General features: G+C 42.2%; 1 protein-coding gene across 1 annotated transcript in view; it reads left to right on the top strand.

Annotated features, from left to right (window-relative positions):
- The window catches only part of LOXL2 (lysyl oxidase like 2), a 49,174-nt gene extending 29,241 nt beyond the window's left edge, over nt 1-19,933 (top strand). Inside the window, exons 7-14 of the mRNA XM_042476105.1 lie at nt 1,292-1,443; nt 5,301-5,468; nt 9,924-10,086; nt 11,439-11,682; nt 14,350-14,465; nt 15,803-15,939; nt 17,201-17,312; nt 17,969-19,933. Of these exons, the coding sequence (XP_042332039.1) occupies nt 1,292-1,443; nt 5,301-5,468; nt 9,924-10,086; nt 11,439-11,682; nt 14,350-14,465; nt 15,803-15,939; nt 17,201-17,312; nt 17,969-18,042 (1,166 nt within the window). The 3' untranslated portion in view covers nt 18,043-19,933. The remainder of the gene's footprint in view (nt 1-1,291; nt 1,444-5,300; nt 5,469-9,923; nt 10,087-11,438; nt 11,683-14,349; nt 14,466-15,802; nt 15,940-17,200; nt 17,313-17,968) is intronic.
- Nucleotides 19,934-19,939: the final 6 nt, after the last annotated feature.

Raw genomic sequence — 19,939 nt, 5'->3', positions numbered from 1 at the left:
CAAGGGAAATCCACCACCAAACCCTAAAAAAACCACATCACCAAACAAAATGTAAAGATGAGGCGCCTCCAGACCTGTGTGGTTTGGGGAGGGAAATGGAAAAGGAATTAGAAGTATGAGAGACGCTGCAGCTCCCTGGAATCTGAGAAATGCAAGCTTGCCAGCCAAGCAACACACAGGATGCTCAGATATGTATTTAATTGCAGTTGTAGCAACGGAAGCCCCAGCGTCGTGTGAAGAAGCTTTGACTGCAACGTGATGGGTTTGCGCGTGCTGCCTGCTGCCACATAACACAGCCAGAACCTGGAAACTTTAAACAGATGCTTTTGCACTTTGAGTTTTCCTTCCTGAATTTAAGAGAACACTGAGTAAAGTGTTTCCAACTAAGGGAAAAGTGCCCATGTTCGTATTTGTTCCAAGAGTTTTTTTTTTAAAGGGTGGGGGAGAAAAACCAGAAGATGCCCTCTCAGAGAAGCTAGTTGTTATGTTGTGGTGTTGGCTATGAAGAGAGATATTGTTTTTTTTGGGGGGGGGGGAACAGACTATACGTGTAGAAATAATGCAGTTTGACACCACTTTGTCTGCATGGCTCCATCCTACAGAATCCCCCATTGACTTTATTAAGCCCAAGGTAACGTGGTCACTTTTTCTTTTCTGTATTCAGATAGGAAACACCTTTCATTCTCCACTAAAAATAATAACATATTTTCAATGCCCTAGCTACCTGCAGACCTTACTCAGGCTCCGACGTCCTGCAAAACCCTGTTGCGTCCTTGTGAAAGTCAAAGCAGTATTGGCATCCTCACTTAACCCACCTGTATTTGAGCGCATTTGTTTTTCCGTTCCCCAACAATGTCCTGGAAAAAAACAATCATAATTCTTCATCCCCACTAAAATGTCACCGCTTGATCAACAGCAGATTCCCATTGGACAAAACCTGCCAAAAGGCAGTTAATATATATTTTGCTTCCAGTTCTCCAGCTGAAGGTTGCAAAGGATGAAGGAATGGAAAACTGGCTGTTGTTTTGCTTCTGGCATTTTTTACTTCTTTAAAAAAATCATCTTCTGGAAATAATTCCTCTAGCTGTATTAAAAACAGGTTGAAAAAAAAGACTTTAGCTGAGAACCTAAGTCTTCTGAAGGATTTGAAACAAACTTTGGTTTGATGGGTACACAGTTATGAAACACAGTAGATGCAATATAGAAATTCCTCACCTTATTCATTGTGGATATATGGGAATATGTCTGTCTATCTCTCTACATGTCTGCCTATCTATCTTTCTCCTTAAAGGTATGGGTCCCATTCATTTTGGTGATGTGGATTGCACCGGTGTGGAAAAGTCCATCACAGACTGTAAGTTCAACTCCCAGTTAAGGAGGTGCACCCATGAAGAAGATGCATCTGTGAGATGTAATATCCCAGAAATGGGTTTCCAAAACCAGGTAAGAATCAGAGTTTTTGTGCCTAGAATGAGATTACAGTTTTGCTAATGGTACTGATTTTTGCGAGCATCCCATCAATTAGACAGAAGTCTTCCTGTCTTTTGTTGGTATGGCTTAAACTCCTAAATCATTCTGGAATTAGGCTTGGTGAAACTTACATAATAGAAAAAAAATGCATTGTGATTTCCTATTAATGCTAAAAACCAAATACAAAACATTTTTTCAAAGGCATATAGTGCTCCACAAACCATGCTAAATAAAAGAAGGTCAGGGGAGGAGAAAAATGTGCTTCTTTTCAGAAATGTCACTAGTCATTTTATGATCCATGCAAAAGCTAGCCGTTTGGGTCCATCTGTCTGGATCTTCCTGTACTAAAAGGATTTGCTATATTACATTTGTTCAGTCAATATGATCCATTTCAGGTGTTCTTCTTGTTATGATCACTGGGGTGACAGATATCCTGAGAGGTCATTTAGTCTCATCCTCAGTCCCATAATAATATCATTACATACCCAACATAGTTTAGTTCATCCATTCATTCATTTAAAGTATTTCTATATTGCGTCCCAGCCATAAGGGCCCATGAGATGATGAACATATAAAAGCAATTAAAACAGTGTGTGTGTGTGTGTGTGTGTGTGTGTGTGTAAATTAAACACATTAAAATATGCATTAATTTTTAAAAAAACAGTCTAAAAGCAATCCTACAATACAATTTTATAACAGAACAGATCAGTTTTCAACATTAAAGGTCATGTCTTTAACTGTTTTGTCCACCCACCGAAGCTCCCAAGAGATGGAGCCTAACTTCCTTAGGTAAGTTTTACAGTTGAGATGCTGCTACAGAGAAAGCTCTGTTATGTGTACATAACCAACCTAACTTTGTAAGATGTTGGGACTCACAACAGGACCTCCTCTGAGGATCTCAAATTTCACATAGTCCCATATGTGAGTTGCTTTCTTCCAGTGAAAGCTTTCTGCATACAAGCCAATGGGAGACGTGTGATTTTTTAATAAGGAGACTCCCACTAACAACACGCTTGTTCACATTTATGTACGGGAAATGCACTACACTTTCCCATAGCTACTCCATGTGTCTTCTCTTGAGCAAAACATTTTGAGGCCACTGCTTACACGGATGGGAAGGGAAAAGATCCAAAAGCCACAGTAGCATAATAACTTGATTGTGGTTGAATTATTATGTCACAAAGTTGTGAGCAAGCTTTTGAGTTTCCCAACGCTCCTCATTAGGCAAGATGTCAAATTAAATCAAAGAGGGAAAGGAATAGAAGTATGGCTTGATCATTTTACTCCCAAGTTTCCTGCTTTGTTAAGATGGAGTGAAGGAGAAGTCATGTAAATGCAATTTGTTGTCATATCAGGGCTCATAGCTCTGTGGTAGAGCACAAGTTTTGCGTGCAAGGTGAAGTCTTCTCTCCAATCCAAAGGAGATCTTGAGGACAGTAAATGGTGGCTGTAGCTTTCTGCTCAGTGTTCATCTCTCTCATCAGGTACTAGCCTAGTTAATGTTGTGCTTTGAGCATTTTGGAAGCACACTATAGTACAACAGCAGACCATGTCTATTCAGAAGATAAAGAGAATGACGGAAATGGTGTTGGGTAGTCCCAACTAGAGTGTTGTTGTTAACTACCTTTGAATTGGCTTTGACTCATGGCGACCCTGTGGATAAGACACCTTCAAGATCTCCTGTCCTCAAGCTCTCTGTATACTTCCTTCATGCTCCTAGCCATAGCCTGCTGGATTGAGTCTATCCAATACATCCTACCTCCATTTCTCCTGTCCTCTACCTTTCCAAGCATTATTGTCTTTTCCAGTGAGTCATGCCTTTTCATGATGTGACTGAAGTGTGACATCTTCCATTTGGTCATCCAGGCTTCAGTGAGAGTATGGGCTTGAGCTATTTTATCCAACTAGAGTAGACCCATTCAATCAATTGCTAAGTGGTGAGACAACACATAGGTAAATCTCAGTGATTCAATGGATCTAATCGAGTCAGAAGTAACAGCAGGCTTTAGGACCATAGTTTTCTCCATATCCAGGACAATATTCTTCAGAGATAACCTGCTTGGGTTAACTGTGTTACTAAGAAGAGAAGTGCAACGTGTCAAAAGAACGGTTTGGGTTGTCTTTCTGGATTTGAGGTTGTTATTCTTCCATCAGAGGTTCAGATAATAATGCCAAAAAGTTGTGGGTGAAGTTATTCCAGTTTTAGGTCAAGCAAAAGACAAAATGATTTCCAACCACATGGTCCATATTGCCAAATACTTTGCAAATAGGAAGCCACTTGTGTTGGTATGAGGCAACCAAGTAGATCAGATGAGACTAAAGGTTGATGGTTCACAGATACATGAGATGCCAAACATTTAATTATAGCTGACAGCTGATTAGTGAATGGAATCCATTGAAAACGACTGCCTTTAATGTGATTTGAAACTTCTGTTTGTGATATTTCCTCTGTGGCAGCTCAGGCACATGTCCAAGATGTTGTTCAGTTCATCGAGACCATCACTTGGTTACAGATTACACTACTGTTTTGGCACAATAGTTGCCAGCTGAAAAGCCTATTTCAATCTGTGGTGTGAGATCCACCCTTCCATACACTGGGAATGTTCAAATAATGCTATGCCAGCACATGCAAAAGGCTGGACCCACTCCTTGGTAGCACCATCTGAGGTCCATAATCACACGTAGGCTCTTTGGATAGCTACCGTAATGCTACGGACACCCAAAGGTCATGTGAATCAGAGTTTGGGCTACTTCTTAAACGTGTTTCTGTATATGTGTTGGGTTACAGTGCAAAAAGGAAGATATTTTCTTCAGGATTTCAAATTGAGGTCAGTTTCAAATGCTGGCTCAGAACCTCCATTGGCAGACAGTCCACTGGACTTGTGAGATTTGTATCCCAGTTGTTTGGCCAGGCTCCATTTGTTCCATTCACTTCACCATCTGTGTTCCTTTAGACCCAGAGAGCATAACGTCCTTTGAGCAGCATCCTAGCCATTCTCCAGGTTCTGCACTTCATAATTTCTGTCCAGCTTTTCACTAATGAGTACTTTAAAACTCAATGCTCTCTGTTTTACACACGCATTTCATTTATTGTATGTGACTAAAAGTCGTTACATGTCTGATAAAAGAGTTAAGATGAGAGTTAAGATAAGATGAAAGAGATAAAAGAATTACATATATGTACATATATAGAAAAAAGTAGAATTAACCTGTCTCCTGCACAGTCTATAGCAATAGCTTTCAGAGAGACAAATTCTTTTAGAGCTTTCGCAAATAAGGGAGTTGTTTTATATGTGATATACGTTTTCCCAAGCTTCAAGATGTTACTTTTTGGACCACATCTCCAAGGTTCCCCTTTCCGCCCAGGTCAAAAAGTGATATCTCACCAATACTTTCAGGTAAAGGTGGAAAAACTGCAAATTAAAAAACACTTTTTTAAAAAAGAACACCTCTCTAGGAACCTCTAGGTCTACCAGAGCAACTCTATGGTCAACATCTGCTGGAAGTTGGCTGTAGTATTGTGCTGGAAGACCTACAAATGCCTAGAGAAGTGTTCTCTCTAAGAACCTCTATGTCCTCCAATGCAACTTCTGGTAAAATTTGGCCATATAATCACACTGGAGGGACTAGAGATTCCTAGAGAGAACATATTCACCAAATCTGCAAATAATCAAATCCGCAAAAGTCAAAGCTGCAAATGTGGATGACCAACAGTACAGCCAAAATTGCATCTTGCTCCTACCTCCTGCTCCCATGGAACAAGCTTGGTTTGTTGACTGAAGCTATAACCTTTTATCTTTCTTCCTCTCGTTCTCCTTTATCATCTCCAGATACGATTGAGCGGTGGTCGCACGCCCTATGAAGGCCGGGTGGAAATCATGCGGGAGGACAATGGCACACTTAAATGGGGGACGGTCTGTAGCGACGGGTGGGGGATCATGGAAGCCATGGTGGTTTGTCGACAGCTGGGCCTTGGCTATGCCGACCACGCTTTCCAGGTATGACGGCACCTCTTCTTGATTTCTCTGTGGCTAAAAGTAAGGAGGGCTGATACCTTTCAGAGGATTTTGAAGCACTTATCCAAAGAATTGCTGTTCAGCCTTCCACCATTGTCTACTTGCTTTCCACTCCCAACAGCTGTTACATGGAAAAACTGTTCATATGTTATGATGCATGCCTCTAGGATACATGTGGCCAAGCAACATTAGAGTGTCGTTACGATGTTGGAAAAGGTATTAATGTGGAAGAGTAAATAGGCTAGGAGAGGCTGCAATTGTTTGCTTTTGCCAGAGTCTACAGGAAAGAGCAAGATTCAACACCTTCCTCTCTCTGCTGAGATGATGATGATTTTATTTCTTACCCACTTCTCCCCAAGGCTCGAGGCAGTAAGTTTCCATGACCAAGCAGGGATTCGAACCCTGATCTTTAGAGTCATAGTCCAACACTCAAACCACTACATTATGTTGGACGTAGATGGAGGTTATAGTTTCTCTAAATTTATATGATTTGCACTGTCCATGGGAAAAATGTTAAAGTATTAAGCTAAGCAGTTGTGGTAGAAACTGGACAGTGTAATAGCTTTGTAGCAGCAGTAAGCAAAGTCCAATATAGAAATGAACAGTCCCAGGAGGATGATTTAAGGTTACAGTAAATGGTTTTCAACCAGGTATGAGAGACAGACCACCCATAATTCAGAGAATGTGTGGTTAGGGGGAGGGCAGTGCCAAAGTCAAGGGCACATTATTCAGAGCTTGTCAAAGGCTTGTTGCCTTGCCACACAGTCTGGAGTCCTGGAGGTCTTTGGCTTCACTTGATCTGTCATCACCCTTGCAAGATGATGATGATAAATCACATTTGTATCCCCACCTTTGCTCCAAGCAGTTCAGGGGTGGCATACCTGGAGTGCATTCTATTTTATGTAGCAGCCTTAATACCTCTTGCAGAACTTCAGACACCTGGCTAGGAAAGCCACAATGAAGCTATTTGCTTTCCAAGATAGTTGGAGACGCTGTAACAAAAGCTGCTTATGCAGCCTTTCAGGAGACAGTAGAATCAAGCAAACTAAACTGCTGTTTTGTTGACTGGAAGTGACAATGGGATCACTCATGGGTTTGATTGTGACAGTATGAGCATTGACTATGATACTAGTAGGGGTGCCAGTTCAGTATCATCCTAAGACCTGAGGTTTCCAAACCCAAACCTGAGATTTGGGGATAGGCCCTGATGATGCCATGAAGCCTTATACATTAAGTACCAATCACAGTTACTCCCATTACGACCGTCTCTCATGGGAAGAGAACTGAAGAACTGCAATGTCATGTAGTAAGTTACGGAAGAAGCCGTTACTCTCTGGCTCTGTTTCCATTTTGCTTTCTCATGCGATAAGGCTCTTGGTCTCCCCACTCCAACACAGAGACCATGCTAGTCCATTCATCTACCTACCTTCCTACTCATCTTATTTGTCTGCAACCAAGGAAATGTGTTCTTTGATGAGGAACTTGCTGTTCTGTTCTGCAGCAACATTAAAAAGTGGTGGGCCACTGCACAGTGACTCCACCCATCGATGTGGACATTTCCCCGGGACATTTCCCCAGGAAATAAGGCAGTAGAACACACACCTCAATTGTCCAGGCCAGAAGTGGCAGCCTTCATCTAAGAACTCGTAGCTGGAAAGCTGCCACCCTTGAGATCTGTTTATATTTTCCTGTACGGTTGCCAACTTCTGGTTCAAGAGTTGAGGGCAACTGCGCCCCATTGAACAGCATCCTTTCCCATTTCCCAGCTGTGTTGACATAAGCTGGGTTAGCGCTGTTTGATGTGGGGTATTTTCCCTATGGCTGGGGCTACTGATACCTGGAATAGAAAAAGCTCTTGTGTTCTCTCCAGGCTACACCCTTGACTGGAGTATACAACAAGTCTGTGTGTGGAGCAGGGCTTGACCTCTCTCTGTGTGTGTATGTGTGTGCGCAGATGTGTAAATGAGGCTGTTGGTAAAGAGGTACATAGTATGTTGCAACACAAGCAATGGTACATACAGTTCATTCTCTCATTTGGAGGCTGATTCTCCTTGGGCACTAAAAAAGGCACAATGGTCACTACTGATATGATACCCATCTTGCATTATATTTCATACCCTGTAATGTAATGAGTGTTGAACTATAAAATGATTTTCAATACAGACTGTGATAAATTCACCCTTTTTAGAGGGAGATAGTTCTTAGCAGCATTACCCTTCAACTGTCCTGATTTGGTCCTGGCATCCCACCTTTTGAGCTGCTGTTAAAATGTCCCACTTTCTCTCCCCTGCTTCCACTTTCCCCCTTTGTTCTTAGCTTACTTCAACTGCTGAAATCTAAAGTGCAAAAGTAGATTGCACTCTATTATCTCAGCAAGTGGGAATGGATGGAATCCTGTCCTACCCAGTAGGGTCTGGCAAATGCAAAATGTTTCAGTGTCTCCTAACTTGTGTGTTTTTCTTCATTAATAACTTTTTACTCTGACATTGCTTGGCCATACAGGTCCCATTTCATTTGTGCAATGTTGGAGAGTAAGCAATATCTTTGGATTATTCTTAATGCAGTCAGGTATGTTAGACTCCTTTGACCTTACAACAGACACACACATCACTTTCCAGAACTGAACTCTTAATCCTGAGTAGTTTGATTATAAAAGTGCATCATGACCACAGACTGGGTTTTCTCGTATTCTTCCAGACTCACAGATGTTGCGAGGGAGGCATCGTTTATTTTAATAGGCTATGATGCTATCGTTTCAGCACTTCTGATTCAAAACAGATCAAGCATTAATAGATGAGTTGGCGTGGGCTGGGTGGAGTTGGACACGCAGTTGCTTAAACCAGCCCCAAATCACTGCATTTGCAATAAATTAAAATGCTGAGGCCTCCAGATGGGGAGAAGGTGAATCCAGAATGGCTGGGCTTGACCCACTTTCAGCTCATTTCAGAAGCAGGGTGTCATAGGACCAACATGCCCTCAAACACTTCCATCCCTTATGGTCAGTCCAAAAAGCAATGCTAGTTCTCCAGTTCTGAAGATGACTCTTCTTCTCACTCTGAGATAATTCTCCAGCATATGAATTTCTCATGCTGGTGCATTAGCATATTAATAATCATCCATCCATGATGAAATTGAAACAGTCAATTTCCTGTACCTGTAATTTTCTGAATATTGATCAGAATGGAGACTGCAGTCAAGAAATCAGAAGAAGACTAGGGCCATCCACTCAAGACATCCATTCAACTTGTTCCCTGTGTTTGGCTCCTAGGTACTTTGATAGAAAAGAAAAGCAATGAACAGGTTGATTTGCTGCTTAATTGAGCTGCGTTCTGGGAAGATGCCAGGGCCTCAGTTACTTGCTAAGTCCAGGAAAATAGTATTTTAATAGCTGTGTAATTCAGTTAATTCCACTTCAGGCCAGCTTAGCTGAAGGAGACCAGGTGATCCAGCATCCCATTGCTAAACAAATGCTTCCCCACTGCGATCTAATGTAAGGAGAGGAACTGAAAGACTGAGATCTTAGCTGTCAGAAGACAGACATGGGTGGGCTTCTTTCTTTCCTCTAGTAACATTTGGATGAACATACGTGACATGACATGCTCTTTTGCAGTCTTACCCATCAATGGCCACAACAGTCAATGAAGTGAGGAGAGAGCTGAAAACCCACACCTTAGAAGCCGTCTGTTTTGCCCTGTGTTTATTCAGGTTTCACAAAAAGAAACAGATAAAGAGTTAGCAGAAAAACTGTCTTTCCTAACTAACATCAGGGGTGGGCAAATGTAGCTTGTGGGTTGCATTTATTTTATTTATGCTCAACATAAAGACATCTGTCATGCCATATGCAAACCCCAGGGCTGTTTTTGTGGTCCTCAGGGACCAAAAATATGCTAGGGGGTGTGGAGAGTATTTCTTCCACGTTTAGAAGAACCCTGTTTGGGTTTGGCTTGTTTTTTTGCCCCCAAATGCTCCAAGGTGCCTTCTAGGGAGAGCAGGAAAGGCCCAAAACATGGCACAAATGTCCCCATGTCCCATAGAAGATGTCCCATAGAAGGTGTCCAATGTCCTATAGAAAGTATTGGGGTCATTGGGGGGGGAGACATTCTTTTCCAGGAGCAAGTGGTGTAGCCTCCAAGGAGTCCTGGCAGATTCTTCATCCACAGATTCAACCATTCACTGTTTGAAAATATATTCAAAAAGATATAAACTCTCAAAAGCAAACCTTGATTTTGCCATTTGATATAAGGGACACCATTTTACCATGCCACTGTATTTAATGGGACTTCAGCAATCACAGATTTTGATATCTACAAATGGGGTCCTGGAACCAAGCCCCAGCGGATTCAAAGGGCCGACTGTGTTATTTGAAATCTGTTTTTAAAAACCAAACAATAGAGTGGTTCCACTAAATATTTCTTCTTTTCCTGTGCTTCCCACTAGGAAACCTGGTACTGGTATGGAGATGTCAGTGCTGACAGTGTTCTCATAAGTGGGGTGAAATGTTCTGGAACAGAAATGGCCCTGTCGCACTGCCGGCACGATACTCAGGTGAACTGTCCCAGGGGCGGCGGACGCTACGCAGCTGGAGTGTCCTGTACAGAGAGTGAGTCTTCAGATGCCTTTTGCTAGAACTCTAAAAGATGTCTCCACAAATTTCCCTTTCCCATTTCTTCTTCTAGGCTTCATTTTTCCTTCCACAATATCCTGGGGCTACACTATATCTAAGAGCTATCATGGTGCAGTGATTTGAGTGTTGGACTAGGACCCTGGGGGACTGTGACTCCAGAGACCAGGGTTTTTTGAATCCCCACTAAGCAATGGAAACCCACAAGGTGACTTTGGGCAAGTCACAATCTCTCTGCCTCAGGGAAGGCAATGGCAAACCTCCTCTAAAACAAATCTTACCAAGAAAATCCTATGATAGGGTTGGCTTTATCACCATAAGTCAGAAATGACTTGAAGGCATACAATAACAACTCACTATAATTAGGACATTGTGGAGGATAGCGGCTTAAGCTAGTAGAAAGACATCATGTACTTGTATTGCAAATGCTGTAATTTTCTCCATGAAAAATGAGTGATATGAGCCTAAATCTAGTTGTCTGCCCCAACAAGTCGACTCCTTAAATCAGTAGGACTTCTGTAAGTGTTGACTTAACAATGAGTGTGTGACTTGCCCAAAATCTTCCAGATGGTTTCCATGGCTATGGCTGAATGGGGACTCAAGCTTACCGATCACCAAATCTAGGTTGCATCTGCACTGCAGAAATAATGCAGTTTGACACTGCTTTAATTGTCATGGCTCAATGCTGTGGAATCCTGGGGTTTGTACCTTGTGGCACCAGAGTCCTCTGTCAGAGAAGGCTTAACTATCTCACAAAAGTACAGATCCCAGAATTCCATGGCACTGAGCTATGACAGGTAAAGCAGTGTCAAATTGCATCATTTCTGCAATGCAGATGCAACCCTAGGTTGACACTCAAACCTTTTCACCATGCAACTTATAACTTTAAAAAAATACATTTTAACTGAACTGGGCTGATCTTTTGTTTGGATTCCCTTTCCCCGAACTTACCGTAGCAATTTCTTATGTGCCTTTCTGACCACATTCCATTTGAATGAATTTGGAGTGGGGTTCTGATTTGTAGAAAAGCACAAACAGACACACCCTATTTTTTTTTCTTTTTTCCTTTTCCCAATGTTTGTTGTGAATTATGAATTTCAGATGGCGATTGTATAGTCCAGCTTATGTTGCAAGACATTTTCCAGGCAAGACTCAACCTGAACCCGTTTCAAAATATAGCTGGCACATAATGATAATCATAACCTGGGAGCAAACTGGGCATTTCTGAATATTGAGCATGGTTGGCATTGGGTCTAACTGGAGATGTTGGTCCTTGGGGGCGAAGAACTCATAAACATGGTGGTCTTGATTTCCCTCTTTTTTGCCTCTAGCTGCAGCAGACCTTGTCCTCAATGCCAAAGAAGTGGAGTACACTTCATACCTCGAAGACCGCCCAATGTTCATGCTGCAGTGTGCCCTGGAGGAGAACTGCTTGGCCTCTTCGGCTGCCAACACATCTATTTCTACTGGCTTCAGAAGGCTCCTGCGTTTCTCCTCCCAGATCCACAATAACGGACAGGCTGACTTCCGTCCCAAGAGTGGACGCGATTCCTGGATTTGGCACGAGTGTCACAGGTAGCCTTTCTTTTTCACTCGCACCTTTTCAGGTTGCGAGAACAAATGAAAGCAAAGACAAAGGAACGGTCCAGCACACAAGACCTTGGGTGGTCAGGGTGCTGGGCTACAATGCTGAGAAACCCACTGCTTTAGCCTCTGTGGTGAGTGGCCATGCAGGCTGGGGAACTCTGGGACTTGTAGTATACAACAGTATACCTTCCAAAGGCTGAGGCTGCATTTATACTGCATAGTTCATGCAACTTGACAGCACTTTAACTGCCATGGTCCAATGCTATGGAATTGTAGAGGTTCCAGATTAGAAGATGAAATTCTAGAACCCAGCTATTGGGCCACAACCGGCTTACTGTGCCATGAGTTTGTCTGGCCTCTCTCACCAGGTTGCGAGTTCAAGACCAGCAAAAGGGCCCAAGCTCGACTCAGGCTTGCATCCTTCCGAGGAGGTCGCTAAAATGAGTACCCAGACTGTTGGGGGCAAATTAGCTTACTTGCTAATTAGCTTACTTGCTGTTCACCACTATGATCTTTGGAATAGCGGTATATAAATAAAAAAAACAAAACAAACAAACAAAACACCTTAACTAAAAGGACAAGTCACCTTACAGCTCCGTTCGGCATTTCCGAATGGCTCAAGTTAACTGAAGCAATTGCAGCTGAGCAATGTGTTTAAACCGTCTCTATGTGTACAGAGGAATACAGAGTCAATCCCTCTTCAGTATTTCCAGTCTGTAAACACTATAATATAAACACCTATCTGAAGGAGCAGACATATTTTAGGAATGGAGTCAGGCCTGAGGTTTAACTTTTTCTTTTCTTTTTTTGCATTGGAAATAGCTGGAGCACTTCAAAGTAAATAGCTTGGATGTCTCAAAATGCTCCTTTTTTCTTTGCTTCCTTGGCTCTCTCAATCTGTTTCTGTACAGATTTGTGCAGGCTGTGGAAGTCAGACCTGGGCAAAGGCAGGGGGTGGATGCTACTTAAGAGGCAGGTAAAGAGAAACCAAAGAACATCTGGTAAAAATTTTAATTACGGCGACTCTGGGGCATTTCTTAAGTTTCCTTTTAGAGAGAAAAAATTGCTTCCCCCTCCCTCTATGTCAACATATTTAAGTAGAATAAATACATGGCTGTATGGGGTGCTGCTACCTGATATGGAATCTCAAATGTTTCTTATTAAGCCATGATTTATTTTTACAGGTGAAAAAGAATAAGCTAATTCTACTTTTCAGTTACTTCTTTTCCCCTTGCCAAAACTGGGATGCCTCTGTTTAGTGGATCTGGTTCCAAGCTTGGTTTCCATAATAAATTAGTTTCCATATTCATGCCTAAATAGCAAAGTTGGGGAGTGGGATACTCCCTCTTGACCCATTTCATTTACTGCACTGAAGCAGTGGTTCAGAGTATTCATTTTCCCCTCCTGAATTTGATGGAGAGAAAGGAGCTTATTGCATGAACTTTAAAACCGGCTCAAGCCTCCTGGGCTGCAGTTGGGACACGGGATGGAGGCAGGGATTATCGCATACTAAATTGCCGCCTGCCATCAACCCAGATCCAAGCCGGGTCCCAGCCATACCCCGCCAGCACTGTTTTGAAGTCAGAAGCTTTTTGGCTCCTAAAAAGTGCTGGTGGAGCATGGCTGGGAACCGGGCTGATAGCGGGCGGCATATAGGTGACGATTTAGCATGCAATAATCCCTGCCTCCATCCCGCGTCCCGGATAAGCTCCAAAGAGAGCACTGGCTGTCATATGCATCCTGATGACACCACAGACCAATGTCTCTGGACCACCTTCACGAAGCAGAGAGAGCGGCCAAAAAGTTTGTTGGACCTATTTATTCACTTGGTGGGTCTCTACTTGTAACATAATCCACCCTGGGCTTAAAATACTCCCAATACTTAAAGAGGAAGCATGGAGGCTTGTGCCTAATTGATCTCATACAGCATACTGTGTTGCACAGATGCAGTGGTGTTCTTGCTTGGAGCAGAGCAACATGACATCTCCGATTAAATGGTTGCAGATGGCGTTAATTTCCTGCCTCTGCACTAACATTGCAGCACTGGAATGTTGTTAGAAAATTCCCATAATTGGGTAGCAATGGGGGGGTCGGGTACATTCTGATCTGGACAGTGACAGATGCCTGGGAAATACTGATAATGACCATAAATAACTTGTTAAGCAAGGGATGGTATGGCCTCTAGAGAATTACAGCTAAATTAGCTCTGGATTTCCAATCATGTGACTAAACCGTATTGTTTCTCAATTCTCAGTCATTAAAAACCTGTTCTTATATGGACTGTAGTGTTGTATACCATAGAATCACAGAGTTGGAAGGGACCATAAGCATGAAAAAAGTAGTTACGAATGTATAAGTCTATCTTACGTATATGTAACTTCTCATCAGGATGCAAGCCTAAGACTATTGGGAGAGCTGTGCAATAATGGCTGTCCTTAACCCAATATGTTTGCATTTCTTAGACTGACATGATTGTGGTGTTTTACAGACTTGGTGTAATAAAGTCCATGGAGGCCAGTATCTGCCTGTGTAATATGCCTTTTGTATGTGTGTGTCACTAGCAGGATGCCAGCTGTAAGACAACTGCAGCACAAACCAGAGTTGATCCCAAGCTGTCTTTATATTAAATGTTTGGTTTCCTTCTGGTTCACACAGGCATTATCACAGCATGGAGGTGTTCACGCATTATGATCTCCTGGACCTGAATGGAACCAAAGTGGCTGAAGGACACAAGGCCAGCTTTTGCCTAGAAGACAGTGACTGCACAGATGGTACATATGTTTCTAATATGCTCCCAATATGTGTTCCTCTATAAAACAAGCCTCCTTTTTTCCTTCTGCTTCAAGCAGGGGTCTAGATTAGGTTTTTTGATAAACCTTATCTTCCAGAGTGTTCACGTTTCAGCAGCTGCTAATGTTTTGAATAATTTCTACTTAATCTTTCACCATTTCCTCTACAAAAGTTAGCTAAAGGAGCTTGCAAAGGGAAACAGGGACTTGCTGGAGGGACGTACTCTGACCCATAGAGGTGGTTGCACTCAGCATGATATAAACCTAGTTACATTAGCTCAGTCTTCTCCAACAAATTTTGTCAGATCTGTTTGTTGCACTTTGCCCTGAGATCTTTGGACAAAGGGCAGGATATAACTCTTTAGATATAAATAAATAATGCCCATGTGTCTGTGCTGTCCAGAAATCTAGCCAAACAGGCCCCATGCAACTGATACACAGTGAGACTTTGCATCTCCAGCTGCAACCATCCGTTTTGTGTCAAATTCTGTTTTAAGAAGGATGTTGACAAGCTGGAATGAATCCAAATGACAGGAAAGAAGACTGTAACTGAACATTGGGGGGAAACTTGCTGGACTGTGAACAGACTTCCTTGGAAATGGACTCTCCTTCCTTGGAGATCATTAAACAGATGTTCACAAGGCTGGAAGGGATGATATCTAGTCATCTAGAGCAACACCATGCCACCCAGGAATATACAATTAAAGTACTCCTGAGAAATGGCCATCAAATATCTGTTTAAAGACTTCCAAAGAACTAGTGTCCATTGAGGCAGTATATTCATGACTGAACAGATGTTACCAGCAGCAAGTGGGGCTTTTTTCCCCATCTTGCTGGAGTAGAGCAGTCCCTTTCACCTCCTTTATTCTAGTCAAGTAGCTCCCAAACTTTGGTCCTCCAGATATATTGAACTTCAGTTCTCGGAAGCACCATCCAACTTGGCCAACAGTCAGGAACTCTAGGAGCTGAAGTCCAAAACATCTGGAGGACCAAAGTTTGGGAAGCGCTGTTCTATTTGGTGCTTACAAAACTAAAATTGGACCAGACCTTCAAGTTCTTTGTACTAGCTATAGGATCAAGAACAGCCCCTGAGAAGGCTGGACAAAAGGGAGAATATAAGCACAGCCAGTCAGTCGGCCAGGAAGATAGAGCTGCAGTAAAACACCTGGAACATCCCAGCCACCATTAATTCATGCTTTTAAATACTGCAACCAGGCTCACCCTGGAAAATGAGCAAATTGCTAGGGATTTCCCAAAGGGAAGTTAAATGTATCTGAGTGCTGATCCTTCCTTTGTTCCCATTTCCCTTTCCCATTTAGGTGTCCAGAAGCAGTATGAATGTGCCAATTTTGGGGAGCAAGGGATCACTGTCGGATGCTATGATGTGTACCGGCATGATATCGACTGCCAGTGGATTGACATCACAGATCTCAAACCAGGAGAATATCTCTTCCAGGTGAGGTGCAGTTCTGTAAGCTAAGAGTACTTGTCCAAAAGCCCAAAAGTCCGTTCATGCAGTCAACAGCATTGAGTGGTAAAGTTTTAGCCAGATTGTATTATTCAAATTCTGTAGGAGGAGGTAGCTGTTATGTTTGAATGCCTGGAAAAGTTACTTTGTGCTTGGAAAAGTTACTTGGGAGGACAATAGCTCCCAGAACTCAGCAGCAAGCTTGGCCAGTGAATATCGTCCTCCATCATGATTGAAAACATGATGAGGAGCAAAAAGAGTTTAGCATCATCTGTGACTTAATACCTTGCCTGATGAAATGATCTATTGTCCTGAAATAAAAATATTCTGGGGAATGTTATCCATTTTCACTTATTCAGTGGGAAGAAAGGAAATTCTTTGCACGTAGAAACATACAATATTAAGATGGATGTTTCAGTCTCTGGGAATACAGTACTTCTCCAGAAAATGTTTTGTGTTTTGTGTTATGTTACCAATGGGTAACATACAAAGGTTTGATTGCTTATTTGTTGCTTAGGAAGATGCTTAAATACAAATTTAGTTACAAACAGAGATCATAGGGCAATTTTAAAGGTGCAGAATCCTGGTTAGGGTCAAATTACATGTCAAAGATCTGTTTTCAAAACCCAGTATCAAACCATATCTATAATTGTGAAGAATCTGATTATGAGGAATTCTGCCTCAGTCTGCAAAAAATATTACTCTTTCATTTTATGTACTTTTTTTGTCATCAAAAATATATGGCAAATACAGTAAACATCCATCTAAAACGATCAAAAATAAACTATTGCAACCAAGTGTTCTCCAAACAAGTGAAAAGTTCAGGGGTATGAGTCCAGGGATGGGGAAAGGGGAGAAAGCTGCCTAGGGTACTCACCATAGCTGCTACTACACAGTTGTTGACAGTTTTGACAGTAGACAACACCAGCTACTGGACCAGCCATTTTTAGAACTGGAAAATGAGATAGTGACACCTGTTTGTACAAGGATTTTCCACTAAGCCTATATCTTGGATTAGAACAGGGTTTCTCAACCAGAATTCTCTGGTTGCTAGGGATTCAGTGAGAAATGGTGACACACTAAAATAAAAAATGAGCTGTAGATGGAATAGTTTTATGCAGGAATTTGCTGAGACCTGGAAATGATTTCAAGAGTACCTCCAGGTTAAAAAGGTTGAGAAAGGCTGGTTGGGTTGGATGGTCCTTGTGGTTTCTTCCAACTCCATGATCCTCCATTTGTCCTTTTTCAGATCATTGTCAATCCCAACTTCGAAGTGGCAGAGTCTGATTATTCCAACAATGTCATGAAATGCAAATGCAAATATGAGCTTCACCGTGTCTGGGTGTACAACTGTCATATAGGTGAGTTGTGTGTGTGTGTTTGCTTGTTTAAAGGCTGGTTGCAAAGATAATTAGTTGTTACCAACTGCCATCCAGTTGACTTTGATTTATGGCAACCCTACGCAGGAAATGCTGTTTTCGGTACAAAACAGTTGCATGCTCATGTTGTGCAAAATAAATCCTAGGATTATAGGATCCTAGAGTTGGAAGGGGCTTTGTGGGCCATCAGTTCCAACCTGCTTCTTCAGTGCTGTGTTTCCCACTAAAGCCTCCCCAGCAGGTAGTTTGCTCAGCCTCTTTATGAAGGCATCTTCAATCCCACCATCTCTCTAAGCAATTTGTTCCATTGCTGGACTGCTCTCATTGCCAATAGTTCCTTCTAATGTTCAATCAAAATCTACCCACCTGTATCTTAAAGCCATTAGAGCAGGTCCTCCCCTCTGGGGCAACAGAGAACAAGTTTTCACCCTCCGCTCTGTGACAGCCCTTGAGATATTTAAAGCGTGAGTACCCAGCTTATTGGGGGCAATTGGTTTACACATCTAGTTCACTGATAAGTGGTACAGAAAGGTGCTTGCTATTGCTATATAATCCCTTCACGGAGAAACCTAGTGAAGAATTACATCCTTAATAACCAAACTGCTCATAACATCTCTTTCCCTTTTCTCCCCTCGCAGCCAACTCCTACAGTGATTCAATAGAAGAGCAATTTGATCATTACAATGGACTTATGACCAACATGGTGTCTTAATCTAGTTTTTAAGGAAGACGGAATTGCCTTTTTCCCCATGATTTCCCAAACCACTGCTCAGAAAATGAAAAGTAATCAAGCAAACAACTATGAACTTTTAAAATTAGCTTTGTAAGTTATTTTCAGGGTTGTGTTCCGCACCTCCTTTACGGTGTTCAGCAGCAACAGGGGTTGACTCTCATTTCACATTACTTCTAGCAGAGATATTTTGCAATGCCATCCATGTTCAATGTGCACCGCAAGCTCTCCTGCCACTTTTGAACACAACAGACAGGCAGGAGCACCATCTTGTGGACAACCCGCATGAAGATGTCTGATGTTGCATAACTATCACTTCCCCCAAAGGAACTTCTGCAGCTTCTTGTTCTATTTTGGTAGGATTTGAAAATCTGACTCTGCACTACTGATGCAGAATGAAGGACAAGTGCAAGTCTTGAGCATTATGCCAATTCTCCTGGACTGACATAACTCCTCCAGTCTTTCTCCAAGAGCACCTTTTGACAGCCAGCTTTGACCGAAGGTTTGATAATGGCATGATAGAAAAATGTTGCTCAAGTCATTCCCTGTATCTTGGTTTTCAACGCCACTAGCCTGTGATTTCCCCCCTTTAACACAGTAACTCAGTGCCTTCTCCCATTCAGAATGACAATCAAATGCATTTTGCAAAGATACTAACCATCCAAGCCAGTCCTCTCCTTCTCTCGTTTTATCCTTTTTCTTTTGTGGATGGGAGCAAAGAATTTTTTTAAAAAATCAAATACAAACACATTACTAAATGCATAATGGTGCTAGGCACATGTACCTCTGTTTGTTTGAGGTCATGCATTGCTACTACAATCTACACCTACTTGAATATGCTTTTAAAATATGTTTTTGTCCACTGGAAAGAGAGAATGGATGCAATTTATTTTCAGTGAACAAAGCCAAGTGGTATCATTTTTTATTTTTCAACTCCTCTGTTGCATGGTTAAAGGAGGATACTGGATGGTAGGGGTCATTTAGATTTGCTTCACTGGAATGGAGTTTCTAGTCCAGTATGTTTCCAAAAGCAGGAACCTAGGTGTTCCTTGCATGCTTAGGAAGGACATAAAGAAGGAGGCCTTCTCCTAAACATCTATCTGGTGATGAGCTATACTGCCTCTGTCCCTGGAGGCTCTGTTCAGCTAGCATAGTTACTAGCCCATGCTAGGTGCCCTGTCTGTATTGGCACAATTCACTGGATACCTAAAGCATAGGCAGAGAACGTAAAAACGAATTGGGTCTTTCCCTTCTTCAGAACCTATTCTGTAGCCAACTTTGCTACATGTGAAGTCGGAGGAACCAACCTTCCCTGACTGGAGAACTGAACTATCTATCCACATCCAAGGTGCTATCAATGTTTTCTTGTCCACTACTGCAGAGATTTCAGCAAGCTGGGTTCGTATGTCTATTCAGAGATTCTTGTGAATATTTCACAGCAACCCATTGCTCTCTTCCTCCATTTCCACCAGCAAAACGGAAGCAAGAATTGGCTAGACAAATTTATTTGGAGAATGAATGACGCTGTAAGAGGTACTTTGCAGACTTGGTGCTACATGAATTATGTTTCCTGTCTGGGTTTTTTGCAGTAATGTAGAAGACCTTCAGCATTTCTTTTCTCCATGTATAACCTACCTCGCAGGGCTTTTGTGAGGCTAATGGGCAAATCATGCAACTATGCTTGGGCTGGCCGAGTTCAGCATGAGATAGGTGTCATTTAACTTGCCCAGGAGTCAAAGCTAGTAGTTTGGCATGTCACCCATGTTGCTGCAGCATACAAAACCAGGAGTACCAATGGTGAACAGATCAAATCCAGCCATTGAGCTGTTACTGTATGTGTAGTTGTGGGGTGGTAAGAAAGGTCTGGATAGCTAAACAA

This window comes from Sceloporus undulatus, chromosome 6 (assembly GCF_019175285.1).
Source record: "Sceloporus undulatus isolate JIND9_A2432 ecotype Alabama chromosome 6, SceUnd_v1.1, whole genome shotgun sequence".
Classification (NCBI taxonomy): domain Eukaryota; kingdom Metazoa; phylum Chordata; class Lepidosauria; order Squamata; family Phrynosomatidae; genus Sceloporus; species Sceloporus undulatus.
The sequence above is the reverse complement of the archived record's forward strand: the minus strand, read 5'-3'. Positions and strand labels throughout refer to the sequence as shown.